The sequence below is a fragment of the Papilio machaon genome, chromosome 5, assembly GCF_912999745.1.
Source record: "Papilio machaon chromosome 5, ilPapMach1.1, whole genome shotgun sequence".
Taxonomy (NCBI): domain Eukaryota; kingdom Metazoa; phylum Arthropoda; class Insecta; order Lepidoptera; family Papilionidae; genus Papilio; species Papilio machaon.
In genome coordinates this window covers 6,595,370-6,616,711 of record NC_059990.1, presented here as the reverse complement: position 1 = coordinate 6,616,711, position 21,342 = coordinate 6,595,370, and the positions used below count along the sequence as shown (strand labels likewise).

At 33.5% G+C, this 21,342-nt stretch overlaps 1 protein-coding gene across 1 annotated transcript; it reads right to left on the bottom strand.

Moving 5' to 3' along the window:
• Positions 1-7,759: 7,759 nt before the first annotated feature.
• Positions 7,760-9,330, bottom strand: LOC106713537 (neurogenic differentiation factor 1). Its single transcript, XM_014506349.2, has one exon. It carries the CDS (start codon positions 9,184-9,186, stop codon positions 7,981-7,983), a length of 1,206 nt encoding a protein of 401 aa, XP_014361835.2. The 5' UTR covers positions 9,187-9,330; the 3' UTR covers positions 7,760-7,980.
• Positions 9,331-21,342: the final 12,012 nt, after the last annotated feature.

The following is a 21,342-nucleotide window of genomic DNA, read 5'->3' as shown; positions in this document are numbered from 1 at the left end:
AGTTCACGATTTGTATTCAAGGTGACCTTGTTGAGTATTTTCAAGGTTAAGGTAAACGCGATATTTCTTGTAAATATATTAAATGCATCATGCAAATAATTGCAAGTTAATACTGTTCTTCATTATGAAACCTAAAAAACAACATTAAAATGCTAAAGATATAGAAAATGAACTAAGTAAGTAATTTCCAATAAACCATGGAAAAAGACTATAAAAATTAAAAGTATGAGATTTACTTATCGTTAATACTTTAAAATAGTACTTGTAAAATTTTTAAAGTAAAAAAAGAAATGGTACATGATGTAAATATTTATTTAAAAACGTCCCTCAGTAAATTTCCTCCGATGTTGTAACACTTTTGCATGAGATAGTCTTATCAATGTGTTAAAGTTCAAATATTCGGTCTGTATTTTTCAATGAATGTTATTCACTTTATGATAATGTACCGAATGATTTATCATCTATGAACTTCCTTTTGTAATAAAATGCATTCGCGCATTATAGTGCAGTGTTACTAAATATGTGGTTAATAAAAGAACGTCGGTGGCTCAGTGGTTTAGCACTTGACTTGTAATCAACAAGTCCTGGGTTCGAATCCCGCCATGTACCAATATGTTTTTCGATTCTCAATTTACATATATACATTTATCGGACGTTCTTACGGTGAAGGAAAACAAGTCTGAGAAGAAATTCAAAGATAGGTATGTGTGAAGTCAACCAACCCGCACTGGACCAGCGTGGTTGACTATGGCCTAGTCACCCCTAACTTGGGGTAGGTTACGAGCCCCTCAGTAGGCACGTATAGTGAGCTGATGATGATGATGTTACTAAATAATAGGAAAAACCAAATACGTATGTTTTCTTTAAATATTCAATAGCAGTGAACTTGAATACAATACAAGGTTAGTCTACGAAACAATAAACTCTTCAATTGAAACAATTTCACTTGTGAATATAATATGAACAGAGTAGCAATCAGTGTTAACAGTTCAAATGTAACATTGAATATAATCAGTCAATATTTAAAACATGTGTACAATTTATAACAATGAAGGAGCTGTTCAAAAAAGTATAGTAATATATTTTTACAAATGAAATCATAGAATAAAACTATTTGAACGTTCTGCAAAAAGTATCCGTTAGTTAGATTGTAATCTTAACTAAGAAATTAATGCATATATTAAACTAGCAGTCGCCTGCGAATTCGTCTGCACGTAATTAAAAAGAAACTTAACAGAATTAAAATAAAATATATCCAAGGACAGTGTAGCTTCCCAACATTGAAATTTTTTTTAAAATCAGTACAGTATTTTTGGAACCTATTCAATGCAAACAAACATTCAACTCTTTCTTCTTTATAACATTAGATTTGTCAATTTAATGTATAGCGCCTAATTCTACACCCCTGCTAACAATTCATTCACGATTATTGAATTATTCAAACGCTTGTTAAGCAGCATTTTGTTATTGAATTATTTAGCGACATGTGACTGAAACGAAAGGAAATGAGCTTGACGTGCGCCCGCCGTAACTGCTGTTCTGATTTCCGTAATTCCGCTGTTTAAATAATTTTAAATGATCTTGACATGTGCGATGGTTATTCTACCGAAACTGTTCACCATTTCACCTATTTCACCTTAGGGTGAATATACACTAGAGCATTTCTATCTAATGTAACGTTTTTACGAATGGTATAATAAAGGTAAAAGCATAGTTTCCAAAGTACGTTTGGTTCGTGAAAGGGAACAACTAGGACAGACCACAGAGCGGCTCGTTGTTTTGATACAAGAAAATGTTCTAGTCTATACCCACCTTAAGATTACTCATTTCTCTTTAGATTTTATTCCTACTACAACTTTTATTTGGAAGTAAAATTGCAAAACTAGGCATTGTTTTAATTAGAAATGTTCTTTCATTATTTTATGATTATCTTTTGCAGTTGTACCATTTACTTTCAAGCTGCATGTGATCATGATCGATTTATCCAGTGTCTCAAATTGATTAAATTCTGAACTATTTATAAAATATTAAACACGTCAAATTACGCTACATAAATTTACGATCCATAAAAACTCGTTTCAATTTTGGTTCATTGACATTTTCTCAAAATTATGATAAAACTATTTAAACAAAAGTGATTTTGTAAACCGGTTTTTGATTTTATTTACGACATTTGACAAAGATGGTACCTATTGTGTGTAGAGTGGATTTTACAAAGGAATTTTTTAATTAATTTTGATTATTTTTGTTACGTAAATCGTTTAAAATTAATTCGTATGTAATGATTTAATTTTCTGATCGCTTTATTCGAAGTGGCAAAGTGCAAATGATCATTAATAAACATTATTATTTTACTTTTCAGTAGACATGTATATATTGAAACTAGCTGACGCCCGCGACTCCGTCCGCGCGCAATTAAAAAATGGGGGGGGGGTTATGAAAAATAGATGTTGGCCGATTCTCAGACCTACTGAATATGCTCACAAAATTTCATGAGAATCGGTCAAGCCGTTTCGGAGGAGTATGGCAACGAAAACTGTGACAATTTTATATATTAGATATAAAACTTTATATTTGTATGGTAATAAAAAACCAGTATCTGTACTTTCTGTCTGTCTATATGTCTGTTAGCAAGATCGCGTTTGTCTCCGGATAATCTCCGGAACGGCTGGACCGATTTTGACTTTGATCAGAAGGTAGCTGATTCACGTGGGCATATTATAGGCTGCTTTTTTCGCACTGACGAAGTCGAGGGCGATCACTAGTTTTTAATAAAAACATTCTTATGCAAAGGTACCCAGATAACTAAATAATAAATATATTTCTATAGTACTTTGAATAAGAAATCAACAACTATCTGATATGTCAAGGTCATTCTAGATTATAAATGTAAGTATGACAACTAAATCCTTACAATTTAATACGCATAATCGTCCAATCGCTTTATTAAAATACAGTATATATTCCATCAAAGTCTTATGATACTGGGATATACATTAAAGTAGGTATGCAGAGACCCATAGAACGAACATTTAGGTTTATACTGACCACATTTTGCCATATAATTTAAAAAAAAAAAAGAGTTTACAATTATTTTATATAAAATTTAGTTACATTAAAATTTTAATGAGTTATGAATAGGTAGAGATATAAAAGTAATGTGTATTTAATTAGCCGAATTATTCAATTGTATGATCAATACTTTGTGTAGAAAGTTTGATAAGGAAATATTACTATGTACTTTGTTCCCATTTTAGTACAAAGTTCTTTGTTCAACATATTACATAATAAATGACGTAAAACAAGTTAATCGTCAAATAGCGAGATTGAGTTTTATCTTGTAATACTTATGCATACATAGTAAATTATGCTCTAACACGCGCCTGAACAAAGACAATGTTCACTCGGTTCAAAGATTAAAGTCGTTACTTTATCTTATTTACAGTGAAAACCTTTTAGTTCAGTATAAACATTAATGAGTCATTAGAAAAATTACAATGTTACTGCACATGCAGCTGCATGTCACTCGTTTTATATATGACGTGATTCGCATGCTCGTAATTCACGATAACTCAAAGTTCGTCGCGTCAACTCAACTTATCGATAAAATCTAGGAATAAATTTTAGGCGCGAAAACAACTGAGTAACAATGTATTTTTTTCATGTCTTATTATTTTATTTAAAAAGTTAAAAGATTAAATTGATCTGTTCGTGATTTTCAGAACCAAACATTCGGTATTTTTATCTTGAATTTATGCAGGTTTTTATTTTTTAATCGTATAAAAACTATTGATAAGAGCAAAATATAAGATGATTTAAATAAGACCGTACATATGGTTTGTGTATTTAAATCGTGAGACCTTTTTATTTATTTAATTCGAAACAAATTTTTACAAATTAAAATCAAACCGTAACATATGCCACCGTGACTTTTGGCGTACGCTGGAGTTAATTTAGAAGAACTTTTTGTACAATCTGTGTTGATCACCAGATGTCGCTCGCTCGCATGCCGTATGGCGGCGCCGCAGCAGAGTCTGGTGCAATTTCACTGTCTACTATCTCCCTTGATATGTCGGCTCTGGGAAACACGGTTTGGCCTTGTTTCGTTTTTTTTGCAGGAACTCTGTAAATGCCATTCAAAGTATTTCTCGTAAGAATTTCGAAGACTTCGTATAATCTTACAAAGTAAAGAGCTCTTTAAATAACTTTAACTATAAGTATTTTTATGTGATAGACAGATTTAATATGATTTACCTTTTGCACCTAAAACTTAAAAAAAAAATAGTTTTTTCAATATATCTACAAGCGTTGTCTGATAACATTTCAATGATATGTAAGAGTATAGACGTACAGACTACAGGTAAAACAACGTTTTTTTGCGATGATACCATTTTTGATGCCAAGATCAAATATTATTATTTCTTTAGCCCGGACTCTTAGGGTGTTCGCATAAGACGTGCAGATTATGAAAGCGGTTCTAATCTTTGAACACGTGGATCGTAGACGAAGCAACCTATGCGTTGAAAAAGTGCTTATTCAGTTTTGTTCGTTATATTCGGTAGTACCCTAAAGGCGAAGTCCGTTTTTTGCCCTTTCCCATGAACCCTGCGACAATGGAATCGACCTCGCTGAAAGACTCTACAGAACAGATCCACGCAAGAATAAATATTATACAACAATAGGGTAGCTTCTTTGACTTTAACTTGCGTGAAGCTCGCTTGATGCGTTTGATACTTGCGTTATATATTTTTACTTTTTAGTCATCCAAAAAATCTACTCAAAACAATAAATATTCCTCCAATGTATTTATTATTATTTCCAAGCTTTGGAAATATACAATTTTTCTCCAACCAACATCAATACATACTCTGAATACGAAGATCAACGTACATTTAAAGTTTATATTTAAAGCGTTTCTAGTCTAGTAACACAATATTTTTTGTTCAAAATACTTTAACATAAAATTTTGATTCACTTAACATTTTTTTTCTTAATTTTAAAAATTTACACAAGTATCAAAACTACTATAGTACACTTCGGCGCAAGACAACAAAAGCCATAGCGGGCCGTAACGGATTTTTTTCCTTGAGTTATCGATCAGGATTCCTTCCTAGTCAGCAGTGCAATAGATTTTGTCATGGTAAACAGTCGGGTTTCTCACGAATATTCTTACGTGGCCTACTTTCTTTTACCTAAGCTCATATTACAAATATCTTTAACTAACTCCACTATTTTTTAAATTCGGTTGACAACTGTCTCTTCTCTAAAAGCATAATTTTTGCTTGATACTCCAGTTTAAGTATTTAAATATAGACAAAAGATCAAAATATTATTAATATACTGATCAGAAATTATTCTTAAAGCAATATCAATTTTAAATGACACATTCAACAACTGAAAAAAAAAAAATTATCGTAAAAATGTTAACAAAAATGTCCCTTACATTGATTCAAGCTAAACTTTGTTTCAAACCACCCGTGTTCTTCAATGGTTAAGTACTCGTAAAGTATCTTAGATAAAACTAAATAGTTTACTCTATATGCCCCTAACCCTAACATAAAGATAAGGATCCTGAAGTGTCCTAACATGCGGGATTATATTTTCAATACATTATGTGAGGCAACGATCATTACAGAGTTTTAGATATATAAAATTATACTTTTAACATTTTTCTAATGATACTTTTTGATAGTAGAGTAGATAGAAATAGATAGATATAGATTCCAGTAGTAGTACTTTATTTTATATTAAATCTATTTTGCATACATTTCTCTATAGGCCGAACATATATATTTATGTATTTTTCGTATCTTAAAGATACCCAGTTATTAAACAATTACTTGTAACTAGAGTTAGTTTGCTTAGCTAGCTTCATGAATATTATATTCTTTCCTTTATCAATTGATATCAATGAAATCCAAAGGCATGTAGAAGTGTAAACAAATAGATTAGTAGTTAGTTTGAAAGTCTTACGAGTCAAGGACCTGTTCAGGTTTTAGGACAGAACTAAAATGGTCAGCATCTGATTTTAATGTTAAATTTTAATACTGTCTACCACGATCAATTACACACAATTTAAATAAAAAGAATGAGTGATCCATTTTTATTCCATTTTTGAAATTGCGTCAAATTAAAGTTTTTATTACAAAGGTGCGTTATTTATACTGCCACCTCACGTGTATCCAAAACTCTAATCACTGGAAACAGCGCTTGACGAATGAACCGGAAAATATTTAAATGGAAGCCGAAATACCGTGCAATGCGTTTACTCCCTAAAATATTATGATATGGTAACACAAGAAAAAAATATATGAAAAAATTAAATTCCTGCAGCACCCGGAAAGAAGGTCTATTGGGTTCACGTAAGAAATAATATTTACCTACTTTGAAATATTTAACATTCTTTCTATGGCGGTATGCAAAATATTATTACTAATTTGCCTTCAACCGTAAAATTACCTCAAAAGTCTTCTTCTTCCAGTGCCTCTTCAGTCTTGAAGGTCGGTCGCTAACTTGAAATATTTATTTCTGTCTAATGCAGTGCTAAACAATTCCTTCGCTGACCTATATAACTCAAAAGTGCTGGAGAAAAAAGGTAGACGTAAAATATTCACATTTGAATTGAAAAGAATTCAAGAAGGAATTATATTGTAAAGTGTCCCTTTACATTTTTGCAAGATAATATCTTTCTTTACAGTCAAATTTTAAAAAGATTCACTTGCCAATTTTTTATATTGATAAACTATCAAGATAGATATAATATGTGTATAGAAATTAAAAAAAACATGTTCCTTTACTATAAACCTTAATAGCGACCTCATCTAAAATTTAAATGACCCGCTTTGCACCAAGGGCTTATTGAGAGCATTTTTTGTTGCGCAGCAACAGCACCGCATTATAATCACAATAGCTTTGCCGCTAACCGTTAACGTACTTCATTTTTGTGACGATACATTTACTCTTCGATCAACTTTTAAGTTACAGTTTAAGAAATTAAACTTGATTTCTTGTTAGTAGTTACTAAAAGCCAGTATATATTTTACTTACGCAATAATGATATTAAGGAAAAGCTTTTCCATTGTTTAAATAATACTTCGTCGTCAGATTACACATATGCCCACCGTGGGGCTCGGAACTACCGTGTGGCTAGGCTATAGTTAACCACGCTGGCCCAGAGCGGGTTGGTTAAATATTAGTGGGTTAGATCAATGACAATAAAATATAAAGGGATAATGAATACACTAGTAATGATATCGACTTATTTTCTTGTCATAGTTGCAATTCCAAATAATCGGATCTTCCTAAAAGTTAGTCGAGTTACCAGATGTCGTGAGACTTGTCCCAACATTTTAACGTTTAAGCTGTTTTAGACTATTTATGATTATAATTCAGTTGGATTAATTCAACGGACATGATTTCATTGCTCATTTACGTTTAGAACTTGTAGTCTCTTGGACTACAAAAAACTATAAATGTCTAGGAACGGTTATTGAGACTGTAGAAAGAAAATAAAACGTCAAATTATCTTGAAATAAATTAAAATAATTTTATTGTTCTAAATTAGCTACATACTAACATCACATAATTTATAGTTAAAGGCACTGTAAGATAAAAAATACTATTTTTTTAATTAACATAGTGCCTTATCGAAATGTTTTCAACACAATTTCAAATTATAAATTAAGATACACTATCAATACTTTACAAAAATCAACTATATTAAGATAAAAAATCTATAATTTCATTATCTGGACCTTATAAATAATAGCTAACGTATTGTAGTTTATAAGTTGTCTCTAAAATATAAAATAAACAATTAGAATGCGTTTAGAACTAACTGCCAGGAGCGCAAAGGCTTTATTACTCGGAGTGACCGTTACAACACACCTTGCGCCCGCTTCATACATTGCTTTGGGAACAGCTGTATGTTATTTTTTATTTCTATACAAGATAAATTACGTTATCATATTATTATTTAAGCTAGTTCTTAGTTTTAGATAGTGGACGGCTTTGTCTGGTTTTTTCTTGCCACCATTTCAACGTTTCTTCAAATTGTTCCCTATCTTCGGGTGTTACTTGAATTTCTGGAAGCTCTTTCTTAAGTTCAATTTCATTATATGGTTGATTTTCCAGAAATGCATGATCTTCTTCTTTAAATTTATATTGATTCTGAGAAAGAATTAAATCTGGATTTATAGCCTCCAGAGGTAGTTCTGTCTCATTTTCGAAATCTGGTTGCATCTGTTGGTGTATAGATTGTGCGTATTTGACTTCGAAATCTCTGTCATGTAATGCTATTTCTGTTTCACTGCAATAGTTTTGTTCAGGTATAACTGAAAATTGTTCTGCTGAATTAGGAAAAGGAAAGTGGCCATCTATCATAGGCGCATTTCCTTCTTCATGTCCCAGGAGATCCGATGATGGAGTTAATGGTTGACCTACACACTCTTCTTCATCATACAAGTGTGGAGTAGCGACAAGGTGGAATGTTTCTGACGATGGCATTTCCATATAAGACTGTTGTTGTAATTGGAGGGAGCCATCTAAGTCGTCCTCGTCAATATCGTCATCGTCGATTGCTGGCGAATTCAATGAGAAATAACTTCTTTCTTGACTGTTTTCTCGAGGTGACGACGAAGCCGGTGACGGAAAAGATTCCATTGATGGTCTCGACATATTTTCTTTGTCATGGCCTATGTTCAGTAAGCTTTCTAGGTTTCGTATATATTCCACGGCCATACGTAAAGTTTCTACTTTGCTCAGTTTTTTGTTTGGTCCACGATTTGAATTAGCATTCTCAAAAGCTGCCGCCACTTCATCTGGTATATGACGGCGTAGTGCGGCAAATCCGTCATTAACTTGTCGCACTCGGTTTCTTTCCCGCGCATTTCTACGAGCCACAGCAAGTGGAGTTGGGGATTTTGATGCATCCTCTAGTAGATTTTCACGAAATCTGGGTCTCTTTGCCAGATTGGAATTCGCAGAATCTGTTGCACGCACTATCGATGACACTGAAACCGTATTTGGAGATGTGATCTTGTGTTTTTTTCTTACGATAATAATTTCACCAATGTTCGGGTTGGCATCGTTATTTGATATGTTCACAGTATTATTCACGGATTCTTGAAGCACCTGCGCTTTGCCGAGCGGTGAGTTACGAAACACTACGACTCCGATGGAACTCATTTCAGCGGTGAGTTGCCGATTTCACATGTTACTTTTGTTTGAGTAAAAATTAGTTCCGGGTTGGTGTTTTTGATGAAGTCACGTACCGTTATGGAAACCGTTTAAAGGTGGTTGTATGGCAAGGAATGTTGAGATGGCGTCAGGGCGCCGGCCACTGCGGGAATGGCGCGTGCCGCGCGGACGCACCTGGGGTGGCCCGCGGGGGGATCAACAGGGGTAGGTACTTACGTTTGCTAGTTGCACACATGCTCTTTCAAAGGGCGGCATAAACTAGTGACGTGACTTAGATTTTGACAAAAATATCGACAATTTTTACATTGTTTAAATTTAATCCAAATCAGCTAGGAGCTTATCGAGGCGTGATTTACTGAATAAAGATCGTTTATTAACATACTTTAAAATTACTGACCGTACCATATAGAATTATGAAAAAAATATGCTTTACAATAATAATTTTAACATTAGGAGCATCTATCTGTAACGTTTTAAATAAAACTATAAAGAATTATCAACCCTTACCACGTGAGGAAAAATGGATAATAAAGTGAAGAGAAAAATATTCTTACACCAGTTATCGATAGAATGTACCATCCCGCTACTAGTAAAGGACAATAATTAATAATGGGGTGGCGCACCCAGCTGCCGCGTATGTGTGAAGGTACTATAGCACGCACACACGCAAACTATCAGATGAAATTGGTATACACGTGTGAGGTAACGGGGATAAAACCGTTTCGTTTAATGGAATTCTGCGCCTGCGTCGGCGCAGGGGGTTGGAGTGGAATTTTGTTTCTATAGCTGTAATATCAGCAAGTCTCTTGTTTTATTCTAACTAAAAAATTTTAGGTCTATATTCATTCATTTCGGCATCAAAGGCTAATTGTAAAAAAAAATATTTAGTTTAGGATAGTTTTTTTTTAATTAGTTTGTTACGCAAACAAATTGAAGTGAAGTGTAAAGAAGATTATTATCGACATTTTCCAATTTATGGAAACAACATAATGAATACACATGCAACAAATTTAATGACTTTTTATTTTTGTTTTGAAGATCCTAGAGAGAGTTTGAATATCATATATATTAATGTGGATTCATATGGAGTCGCCATATTATCCACATGCTGCAAAGAGCTCTTTTTAATGCAGATTTTTACTTTTGTACGCTCGGTACGCAATCGTCACTGTTAATGTTTTTTCCTTATCTGGTTTTTAATTAACAACATTATTAATATGATTTTAATCAATCTAAAATTTAAATTGATATTCTTCAATTTGTGTAATTGTTTACTTGCGTGACACACGTGTACAGACATATTCGCTGGTTGCATTTGTGTGTGTTCACCTACGCCAGCTGTCTTTGGCTGTTTTTATCTTTTGTGTTATGGCACGCGCCACAATTCTATGACCATTGTGACCTATCATGAAAATAACATCGACATGCCATAGTATACGTTATGAAGTTCGCGTAGAAACTATATTTATTGAACTCTAAGATTGGTTATCACGATTTTGAATTCTGTTTGTGAAAGAAAGGGGATGATAACATTTCGATAAAAGCGTTTTTTTTGTAATGGTGTGGGTTATAATAACTTATAAATTAAATACTAATTATTCTAAAGACAATAGTAGGATTTAACTCAAAATGACCAGCTAACGGATTATTGACCTTTACTTTAGCCGCGCTTTCAAATATTAATATATAATAAAGTTTGTATACTATTCAAAAGTAGCAGGCGCCTAAATAATATCAGATTAATGACACCTAATTATTTTCCCGAGTTAAATTAATGTCGAATAAAACATTCTGGTATCATTTTACTAATATTGATATATATCCAACAAAATAGCTCATTCTTATGAGGTTCTGTAATTAATATACATTGTTATATTCACTTAATATGGAATTGTTAACCAATATTATGCTAAAATAATTTCAAATATCTCAATGTCTTTATGTAACAAAACCCTAACTCGAGATTAGGAGTCACCGTCTGACGGTACAATCCTCGTAATGCTCAGAGTGCATCCTGTAACATAAGCGGTGTATTTTTTCGCCGGCAATCCGTGTAAGGTGAGGCTCACCATCTTGCGAACATGTGCGCCTGCGCATGTCACGGTAGGCTATACTGAGAGCTAAATTTAGTTCGCCCATATGTTGCAGCAAAAGGGGAACGTGTAACAAATCAGTGTACAGGTTTCGAGAAACGTCTGAGTGCAGTTAATGTGTTTATTATTCTACTCAAGTGTAAAACCGACCCCTTTCACTTTCATTTCAATCTTACTAATATTGTAAATGCGAATGTTTGGATGTACAGATAGATGATTTTTTCTTAGAAGATATCTCCAGAACGGCTTAACAGATCTCTGTGAAATTTGGCATAGGTAGGTATAGACCTCAGTCTGGAAGAACACATAGGCTATTAATTAAGTCTTTTTTTTAATTCCTCCTGAACGGAGTCACGGGCGACAGCTAGTTGTATCAATATTTTTGACAAAATATTCAGTAAATTTTCATTTTTTAAACATATGTTTAAACCCTTAATATAATAAGTCTAACTTTTAATATTATCATACACTCGGCATTCTTGTATATTATAGTAAGAAGGAATCTAATATTCATTGCTAAATAAAACATAATATCTTTGACATCAAAACTTTCAATACTGAAATAACTTAAAATAAAACATATTGTATACGATTGTGAACAATTTAAAACCTGTGCATTCAACATTAGCAGCTGTGTGATGAAAAGATTCGTCGGAATTACTCTGTACTATAACCTATCTCAATGTAGGTCGCCTTGAAATAGCTAGGCTACAGCAATTCATAAACCCAGACGGTATATTATTCCTTACTAGAGCACAAATAAAGGGGAACCTTCAACTTGAAAATTAAATAAGCTAAGGTCACCCTTATAAAGAATCCGAGACTTGCATCTAGACGACTAGACCAAGCTTCTATAGACGCTTGGGGGAAGTTATAAAGACATTATATCCGGTTATTCGCGCATTGAGAGCATTGATTTTATGAATATAGTCATAATAGAGTATATTATAAATATTTATTTGTTATAAACTTGTATAGATCATAGCAACTGTTGATTTCCTGGTTACTGAGTCAGTTCTTTACGAAAAACTAACTTGTCTACTAGCAATTTAAGTTTGAAAATTTTTATTGTTTCCAATTGGTGTTTAAGGAAAACGTTATTAGTGTAACTAGTTTTGTATTGTTATGGTTACCTTAATACTTTTTTTCTGTAATCGAACAATTGCTATTAAATATCGCCAGCGGAAAGAGAAATTAGGACACAAACTCATATAGTATAAAGCTTTTATTTGTCGAATTTCTAGGGTTCAAGATTTCATACAAGAAGAAATCAAAGCTCGCCTTATGATTAAAAAAAAAAAACTCAAATCCCACATTCACAGCCACTCGCAAAAAATGTTCCACATTCCCTTTCAATATCAATGTCTGGACAGAAAATAACAATAATTACAAGCAGTGTGCGCTCATTGAACAATTCGCTGCGCGTACAAAACGCTTTTCATAGTATTGTTTCTCTCCAGACGGGAGACTCAGAAATTTGCCCCTTCCTTCGGGACCTCCGAATGAGCTGCATTCGTTTTCAATGAACTTCTTATGCCTGCTACCAATATATTTTTACACGTTACTATATATTTCGTCACTCAATTATCTCCTTAATCGCAAACACAATAAGGATTATACTGAAAATCAAAGCGTGCATAGCTTATGTTTTCTGTTAAAAGATCGAGTTCTTTTTGGTTTCATTCAATTTAGGTTCACAAGCCTCTCAAAAGCAAACCGTTACATAGAAACCACGCTTTACACTTCTTCAATACATCTTATTATCAACTGTTGAAATATAAAAGCAACGAATTGCAATTCTTTAAATTCACAGCGACAATTCGTACAGGCACTACAAGTATGTTAATAATTTTAAGTTTATTTCTTGATTTAATTATAATTTATCATTTCAATTTCATTACAATCACATATTTAAATATGGGCAGATGTTTGAGCTACACCCGAAATCCGGATACACGTATTTTCTTATCCTTTCCTTCTAAAGCAACTTTACAATATCAAAATGAGACAGAAATACAAATAGGGGTTGTGAGTGTAATCACGTGATCTCTCCCTATGTTGCACCTACTCATACACACACACATACAAACATAAACCCTCGATTATTTTATTGATTGGGAAACGAAAGCACGGATTTCATTTTGTATATGGCGTTGTGATTTATAGTCGCAATTAAAAACAAATTTATCAATAAACATATTGATAAATACGCTTTTACTTCATAACTGACGAAAAAAAAATCAGTTAGTACTGCATGTCTAAGCTGCTAGAAGACTGACATAAAGTCACATCGAAGCTTATGAAAGTAAAAATCTAAATAATTTGTCATATGAATCTAAAGAATACTGTATAATCTTTAAAAATGTAGCTTAACTACTTTTTAATGTGCCTTTTAGAATTGCTCTTCCTGATATACTGTTTATCCAAAATGTACATCATTAAGATATCCGTTATAAAAAAAAACAGTTTTGTTGCTATTAACACATTATGTGGGACGTCTTAATAATATCATCAACTTATTGGCCTCCTACAATTGGAAGCGTGCGCAAGAAAAACAAACTCTGGACGCGGATATCGAATTACGCTACTTAGACTGTCGTCGGCCGCCACCCACTACGGTCGTTTTTGTTTATTTTTTTACCAAATCTTTTTACACAACTAAATAGATTTCCTGTTACAAAAACAAACAACGTTTATTGACTACCGAAATGTCATTTTTTAAACGATGCCTCGTTTCGAATGAGTGATGTGTTTAGAATGACTCTCGACCTCGGATACGTGCGTCTGATGGAAAGAAATTATATCTCATGTTTTATAATTTATGAATATTTTATACTCCTTCGTATCATTATAAAATGATTTCGGGATAATTGGAATGTGTTTCCTAGAGTTCTCGTTGCGTTGGTTACATCAATACATCTACTACGAAAAATGATCACAAAAAGTTTGTCCTCAGAGCTGGACATTGGTCTGTTACTTTGTTGATGAAATTGCACAGATTATTTAATGTCTGAAATGGCCGCTTACATGTTTGCCGCCTTAAGTTTGCGTACCTTTGCACATAAAATGTAATATACTCTGTCGTGTTCAAGGGACATCCCTTTAATCTTTATTAGATTTTTTTGGTAGGTTTCTTAGTTTATCTGTTCATCAATGCGGGGCGTTTGTGGCAAATATATCATGTTTTATACAATTTCACGAATGGTCGAGTTGGCTGACGGTGCGTAGGCAGCGATGGTAATCGATCACCTTCTGTTGCTTTTGTTTTCACGATTCACTTCATGATTATTCATAAGAATATCAGTTATGTACGATTCGTTGGTTTGTCTTATGTTGTAACGGCGTATTTAGAGTTATTTAAAAAAAAAAACACCTTTGAAGTATGTTACAAAAACTCGGAAAGTTACGATGCTACTAAAAATGTAAGATTGTGCAAACGACTAGGATCGCAACCCGTCACGCTCCATCTCCCGAAATGGCGAAAAGTCGATTGCGGAGGTTCATTTTGCCACACCAAATGAAAGCCCTTGATCTCTGCCTACTCGTCTGGGTTACAAGCGTGAGATTTGTTTTCTAGATATTATTAGTACGTTCTATAGATTAGTACGGTGTTTCCCGTTCGGCCGATCGGCCTACTGATTAACTGTCAATGCGATATATTCTTAAGTAATACACTTAAGCACTATTTTGATTAACACACTTTTTTTCGACAAGTAATTGTATGTTCCTAGTAAAGAGTCGGTGACTGAATCGGAAATGACGTAAACATTTAAATATCTTCTGTGATGGGCAGTGGCGACAAAAAACTCTAATGTTCGGGCTACAACTAAGGCTACCGTGTCCATGATTTACGAGATATAAAATTTTGGGAGATATTTTTAGCGCTGCAATTAAAATATGTAAAGAACCTTCGAGACACAGTGGGTGGTAGGCGACAGTTCTCACAAGCCTATTAAATATAATTTTATTTGTTTTTCTGTTCGATGTTTTTTTTTTGCTGGTTGCGGCGAAATGTATTTTAGTTTATTGTTATGGGTCTTCGGTGTCCTTTAGAATGCTTTATGATATTTGATTTTCTAACAAGGCGTAGAAATCGCAGCGAATCAACCAAATATGAATTTTCTCAACTAAACGATTTATGTTTCAAAAACCTTAAATAAAAAATCAATATTGTGCAAACATTAAATAAAACAGTATCAAAGATCTCCACATTACAATTCCTTTATTTACATTCAAAGCTAGCTCTCGCCCGTGACCCTATCCGCGCGGCATTAAAAAAAAACTTAATTGGTAGCCTATGTGTTCTTCCAGACTATGTTCTACATCTGTGCCAAATTTCATCAAGATCCGTTGAGCCTATCCGGAGATATCTTCAAACAAACATCCATACATCCATCCATCCATCTAAACATTCGCATGTATAATATTGGTAAGATAACAAGTCTTATTTAGAGATTGCAGTGAAAATGATTTTAGGATAAAAAATGAACGTATTTTATAATTAATAGGGTTGAATGAACGTTACTTTAATATTTACTGCACATTCCGGTCCGAAACTATACAGCTACAAAATTTATTATAATTTTAATAGGTTATAGTTTAGGGCCTCATTAAAGATAACAAGCTTATTATATCCAGCGATTAATATGATTGTATTCAAAGAAACAACCCCTTCGGGTTGAAGTCTGAATGTTCATATGTCATCGATACATTTTACCGATCATATCGGACGTTAAAACGACCACAAATAAAATAATGTAATAAATGATTTGTGAAATGTCCTGTCAGCATGATTCGAAGATTTTAAGCAGTTTTTTTTCTAGTCAAGAAACTTTTAATAGTATTGTCATCGACACTGCGATGAAACGTCTTAGTGATATCACAGCACGACACTGGCGTTCACCGTTTGGAAGCCGCCACCCGCTTTGTTACGACGACGAAATTAACATATAAAAATCATTTTTAATCCTTTTGCTCAGAACCGGGTCTCGCACGAGAGTAAAGGATGGGACATGATTTGTTTATGGCTATTGAACGGGAGCGGCGCAGCGGTGTGTTGCGGCGTAGTGCGGCGTGTTGAGGCGCAGTGATGACTTGCGATGCAGGCGCTCGTTAGTCCGACATGAACGTTGCGGCGCCTTCTAAATCATTCCTATTTAAACAAGCACCTCGCCTCGTACACCGTCTAGTGTAATAATTTCCGAGGCGTTGAAACGAAAGCCGGCGGTGTCGACAACGTGAACAATTTAATTGAATAAAATTAGCCAATAAAGTTCGCCTGTCGATCGCCACAATGGAATACCGCCTCCAAAGCTTGCCGCTCGTAAAACAGCCTTATTCAGTTGAGCTCGCTTTGGGAATTCGCATTAAGTAGTGTCGATATACACCTGGGAACGTTTACATGTGTTCATGTCTTAGAAGTTTTAGTATATCCTACGATTTCCTTTTAAAGCGCATCGTTCTCTGCCCGAGAAAGAACAATGATTACTATATAAATGCTGTATAATCATCGGTTCCAGAAACATAAAAAGACGGGTATTCATCGTAATGTATTGTCTGCTTTCGTTGCAAATCACGATCCATTATTTCGGTTAAAAAGTCGAGTCCCGTTGTCTCCAATTAACAATTAAGGGTGCTTGTCGAGACAAGACTCGCGTGCCCCGCGGGGCGCCGACTTCGGAATGAGCACTGAAGTCTTAATCAAAGTTTCGATTTAATTCCGTGCTTTTAGTGGCCACATTGTCGGGAGAATAAACAACGTCTGACAAAATTCGCGGTAAAAACCACACACAATCGCCAGTTGCGGACGGTGGTTAGGTTAGCGAGTTTATCTTTCATTTTTCAATATTAACATAAATTTAATAAATTGGACATGATAAAAGTATCATTAAAATTCAAATACAGGTTCGCCGATGACATTTTTAACATGCATGGATGTGACTGCGAAAAATGAGGACTGGAAACGGGAGAGGCTTATATATACCAAGGCATTGATAAAGCGATGAACATGATATGCAAAAAGAAGTATCGTGCCGTAAGCTGTATGTTAACCAAGTTTTTAGAAGAATTTAGAGAAATGTAGAAAAAAATATTATTGTTTATTGTGTTTGGGTAGTGGAAATCCACAGTAACACTTAGAAATCGAATAAAATTTCCAATTACTATTTGAGCGTAATTTTTATTCTACGTTAAGAAGAGGAAGCAGAGTTCGAAAGTCCAACTGTACAAAGAATTTCACTATTGCTGCAGTGTTTGCGTGATAAATGCTGTCCGGGGCTTTGTCGGCGGCCGTAATGAGACGCACGACGACCAAGAGACAAATTCAATCCATAAATAACTTAATGCCATGCAGATTCGCAGACTTAATTTAGTATTATATATTCTATCAGACTACAGTCCGACAAACTTATCTGGTTCGATTTGTGGGGCGTTTGTAGCACGGTAAATATTGCCAGAATATATATAAAGCCTATTTAGACATAGAAAAGACATATTTGCTGTACAGTATGGCAACGATTTCGTGGTATTCTTTAACATTGATAGGACGCGATAAAGAGCTACTTATTTTAGTTTCATTTACGCTCACCGGGTCAGATAAGTTTGTTGTACTGTAGTGTAATAATTCATACAAAGCAGTCTCATTAATTGTAAATCGACTCTTAGAATAATTCGATAGTTTATACTTTTTGCACGTCATGTGACAATTTGTTACTAAAGTTATCATTAGCATACCTATGACGTATTTAAATTAAAATAAGATATGGTATTTATTAGGTTTCTAATTTCATCATTAATTATGTTATGATGTTAAACTTATGTTATAATATTTTCTCGTTAGAAAATTTTAGTATAATTTTAATTTTATGGTGCAATAAACCCGTTTGTAATAACATAGATTAAGTGTGGTACTTTAGTTCTCTAAAAAGTTTATAATAAGCTCTTCTAAAATGTTTTAAAACTCAAGCAAAGAGGGAATAAGTGAATATGAAAATATTGGTTCCATCTATACAGTATGTTGTTTGTTATTTTATACGATTGACCATGAGCTTCTGAGACTAAAATATCTGAATGAGACATATCTTCATCCCTATCATTATCTTTGACAAAACAGAGATAACAATATGTTTTAAACTGAGATTTCGGTCTCAGAAACCCACGATGAGTTGTACAGATTAATCGATTTGCGAACATTTGATTTAACTTTGGAAAATGGCCGGGAGCTAAGTGCTTATTTGCTTAACGACTGTTCATGAAACTCTAATTAGTGCAAGGGTATTGCCGGAGCGTGCCCGAGCGTGCCACACAGGCAGGCCGTGTGCCATCGCCGCCGAGAACCGACCGTCAATACAATCCCGTATGCAAATATTAAGTGTACGCTGCGCGCTATAATAAAGCCATCATTTCTGTTACGCCATAGTATTCATTTTGGGCATTCGCATGTTTCAAATTAAACTACTGTCAGGTGGTAACTGATCGGCTACGAACAGTTACCTCATGCGATGTATTATTATATACACTTTATTATATACTTTTTTATAAGCTCATAATGTTACAGACATAAATAATTTTCGTGCACGTGCTTGTAATATTTTATAAACACGGGGAATATTAAGATTCCGTGAATATTAGTGGACTTAGTGGTCCCCTGTTTTTATACAACCGTGGTGGCTGGTTACAGTAATTTAGTTAGCATTAGAATTTTTATATAAAGTAAAATAAACGCTTCACTTTGGACAAATGTAGTCATCTTACTTACATAATATGTAGTATTTTTAATATCGTATTCAGGCTCACAGTCAATGAATTTGTGGGTGTTAGGATTTTAACAGTTTTTTTCATTTACACAATTAAGTTCAAAATTTGTACTCGCTCTTCCATACATCTTGTTATAACTTAAAAAATGTAAAGATTTTTTCAAAGTAAAAAATATATTTAATATAATCTTGTTCAGTTAAGTTTATTCCGTCTGTCATTTAGAATGTTTTTTGCAAGGTGTCGGCAGGTTGTTAACAAGTTAGTGACTGCTCATTATTTACTAAACAAACTGCGATAAGGCGATCAAACAAGCTTGAAGATACTCGGCCCGATTTTGCCTTTTGGCAAAGGGAGAAATGTTTTAGGTTTTTGTTATTTTTCGCCTGTTTTTGTTCGGATATCGCACAAGTTTATACCACCCGTGTTCTAATAAACACTTATCGCACATTGATCTTCGGCAGCAAAGAATTATGGTATGTTTAAAAAATTTATTGCCGCCGCAAAACAAGGGAAACGCTGATAAGCCTCTTGTTTTGCGATAACGTCTTGTGTCCATTGAATTTGCCGATTTTTTTGTCATTACTAAAATTATTTTTTGTTGTCATACCCGGAGATGTTATAACCACCTGTGTTTTTATTGAAATAGATATGAAAATTACTCGACAAATATTACTTTTTAAATTATTGAGACATTAAATTTAAATATTTAATGAGATATAATTAATGATATGTCACTACTAATTACGTACATAATGCTATTATTTGCATACGAATTGTTCGATTTGCTTGATTGTGTCAATTCCCCGTCTCCGTTTTGTTCTTGTTGTTTTTATTTTAAAAGGACATCATACTTAGGTCAATTTTGAATAGTCATTCCATAACATGTAAGGTCAGCAAAAATGTATTTTTGACGATACTTTGAACTTCATGTTCGAAACTATATTTACAAAAGTTTAGTTATCTTATATTTGGAACAATATAATTGAAAAAATAAATCTGTAGTAATGTTAAGAACTAATTCATTGTTCCGCTAGGCAATTGATTTTGCTGGATCTCTAGATATAGTAATTAAAGTTGGCTACCTAAAAACTAAATATTGTAAGAAAGGTGGATATACAATTTAGTCATAAAAAATGGAAATACTGTTTCAAATTAAAAAAAATTGTTACTTTTTTCGAATGTTTCGTCAACAAGATAGTTATATTACCAAATACAGTTCTTTTAATTATAGTATAATCTTTTGCTGACCGTAAAATGGTGAGCACGCTTTGACATCTTAATCCAATCAGCCAAATTAGTTATTATATTTCAAACTTGGCCGTTCTAACATAAGTTATTGACTACTTAGATTTCTGGCAACTTGTCTAGACGATTAGCATTTGATAGAGTGGGGTAGGTCAGATATTTTACATATAGATCGGCACAATCACATGTTATTCTTGTAAATTTCTTCTTAACGATCGGAAAATATTTCTTTAATTATGTGCATGACTTAATAGTTTTTATTTTTAATTAACGACTTAATATTTCTGTTATTATAACTTTGACATTCGTTTTGAGACAGACGTGACGTTTCCGAATTATATAAACAATGTGTTGTTTTGCTTTACGTTTAATAAATATAAACTTTTATTCAAACTTTATAACATACAAGCTTTTACCCGCGACTCCGTCCGCGCGGAATAAAAAGTAGAAAATGGGGTAAAAATTATCCTATGTCCGTTTCCTGGTTCTAAGCTGCCCACCAATTTTCAGTCAAATCGATTCAGCCGATCTTGAGTTATAAATAGTGTAACTAACACGACTTTCTTTTATATATATAGATTCACTATCATTTTTTTTTAATAACTCATTTAGATTTAATGGAGTGGATTTGATGGAGGAGGAGATGGATAGGAAGGTTAAATATTCTCTTTTTGTGTGTTCTCCTCCTTCGTAGATTGAGGGTAGGCAACGCATCTGCAATTGCGAGTGTCTATGGGCAGCGGTCGCTTCGCCATTTCGGTGAATTCATGTTGCCGCTTTCTCATTTGCCACCTTGTAAGATAAAAAAATGTAATTTATAATTGTTACTAAATCCAGACTGAAATAAATCTTTATTTGATAATTTAAAACAGGTAGTGAATATCTAGTTTAAAAAGATAACAAGGTTTATTAAGACGATTAAAATACAAGTCATAAGGTATAAAACAGAGCTATTAGGTTAAAATTGCCTAAAGATACTGTAGCATTGTAGCATTGTAGCATTGTACATAAAGGAAGTGGATGATATTTTAACTCTATAATGTAATTATAG

Bases quoted from the DNA above. Each gene is read 5' to 3' on its own strand.
- LOC106713537 (XM_014506349.2), bottom strand. From the start codon at position 9,186: ATGAGTTCCATCGGAGTCGTAGTGTTTCGTAACTCACCGCTCGGCAAA.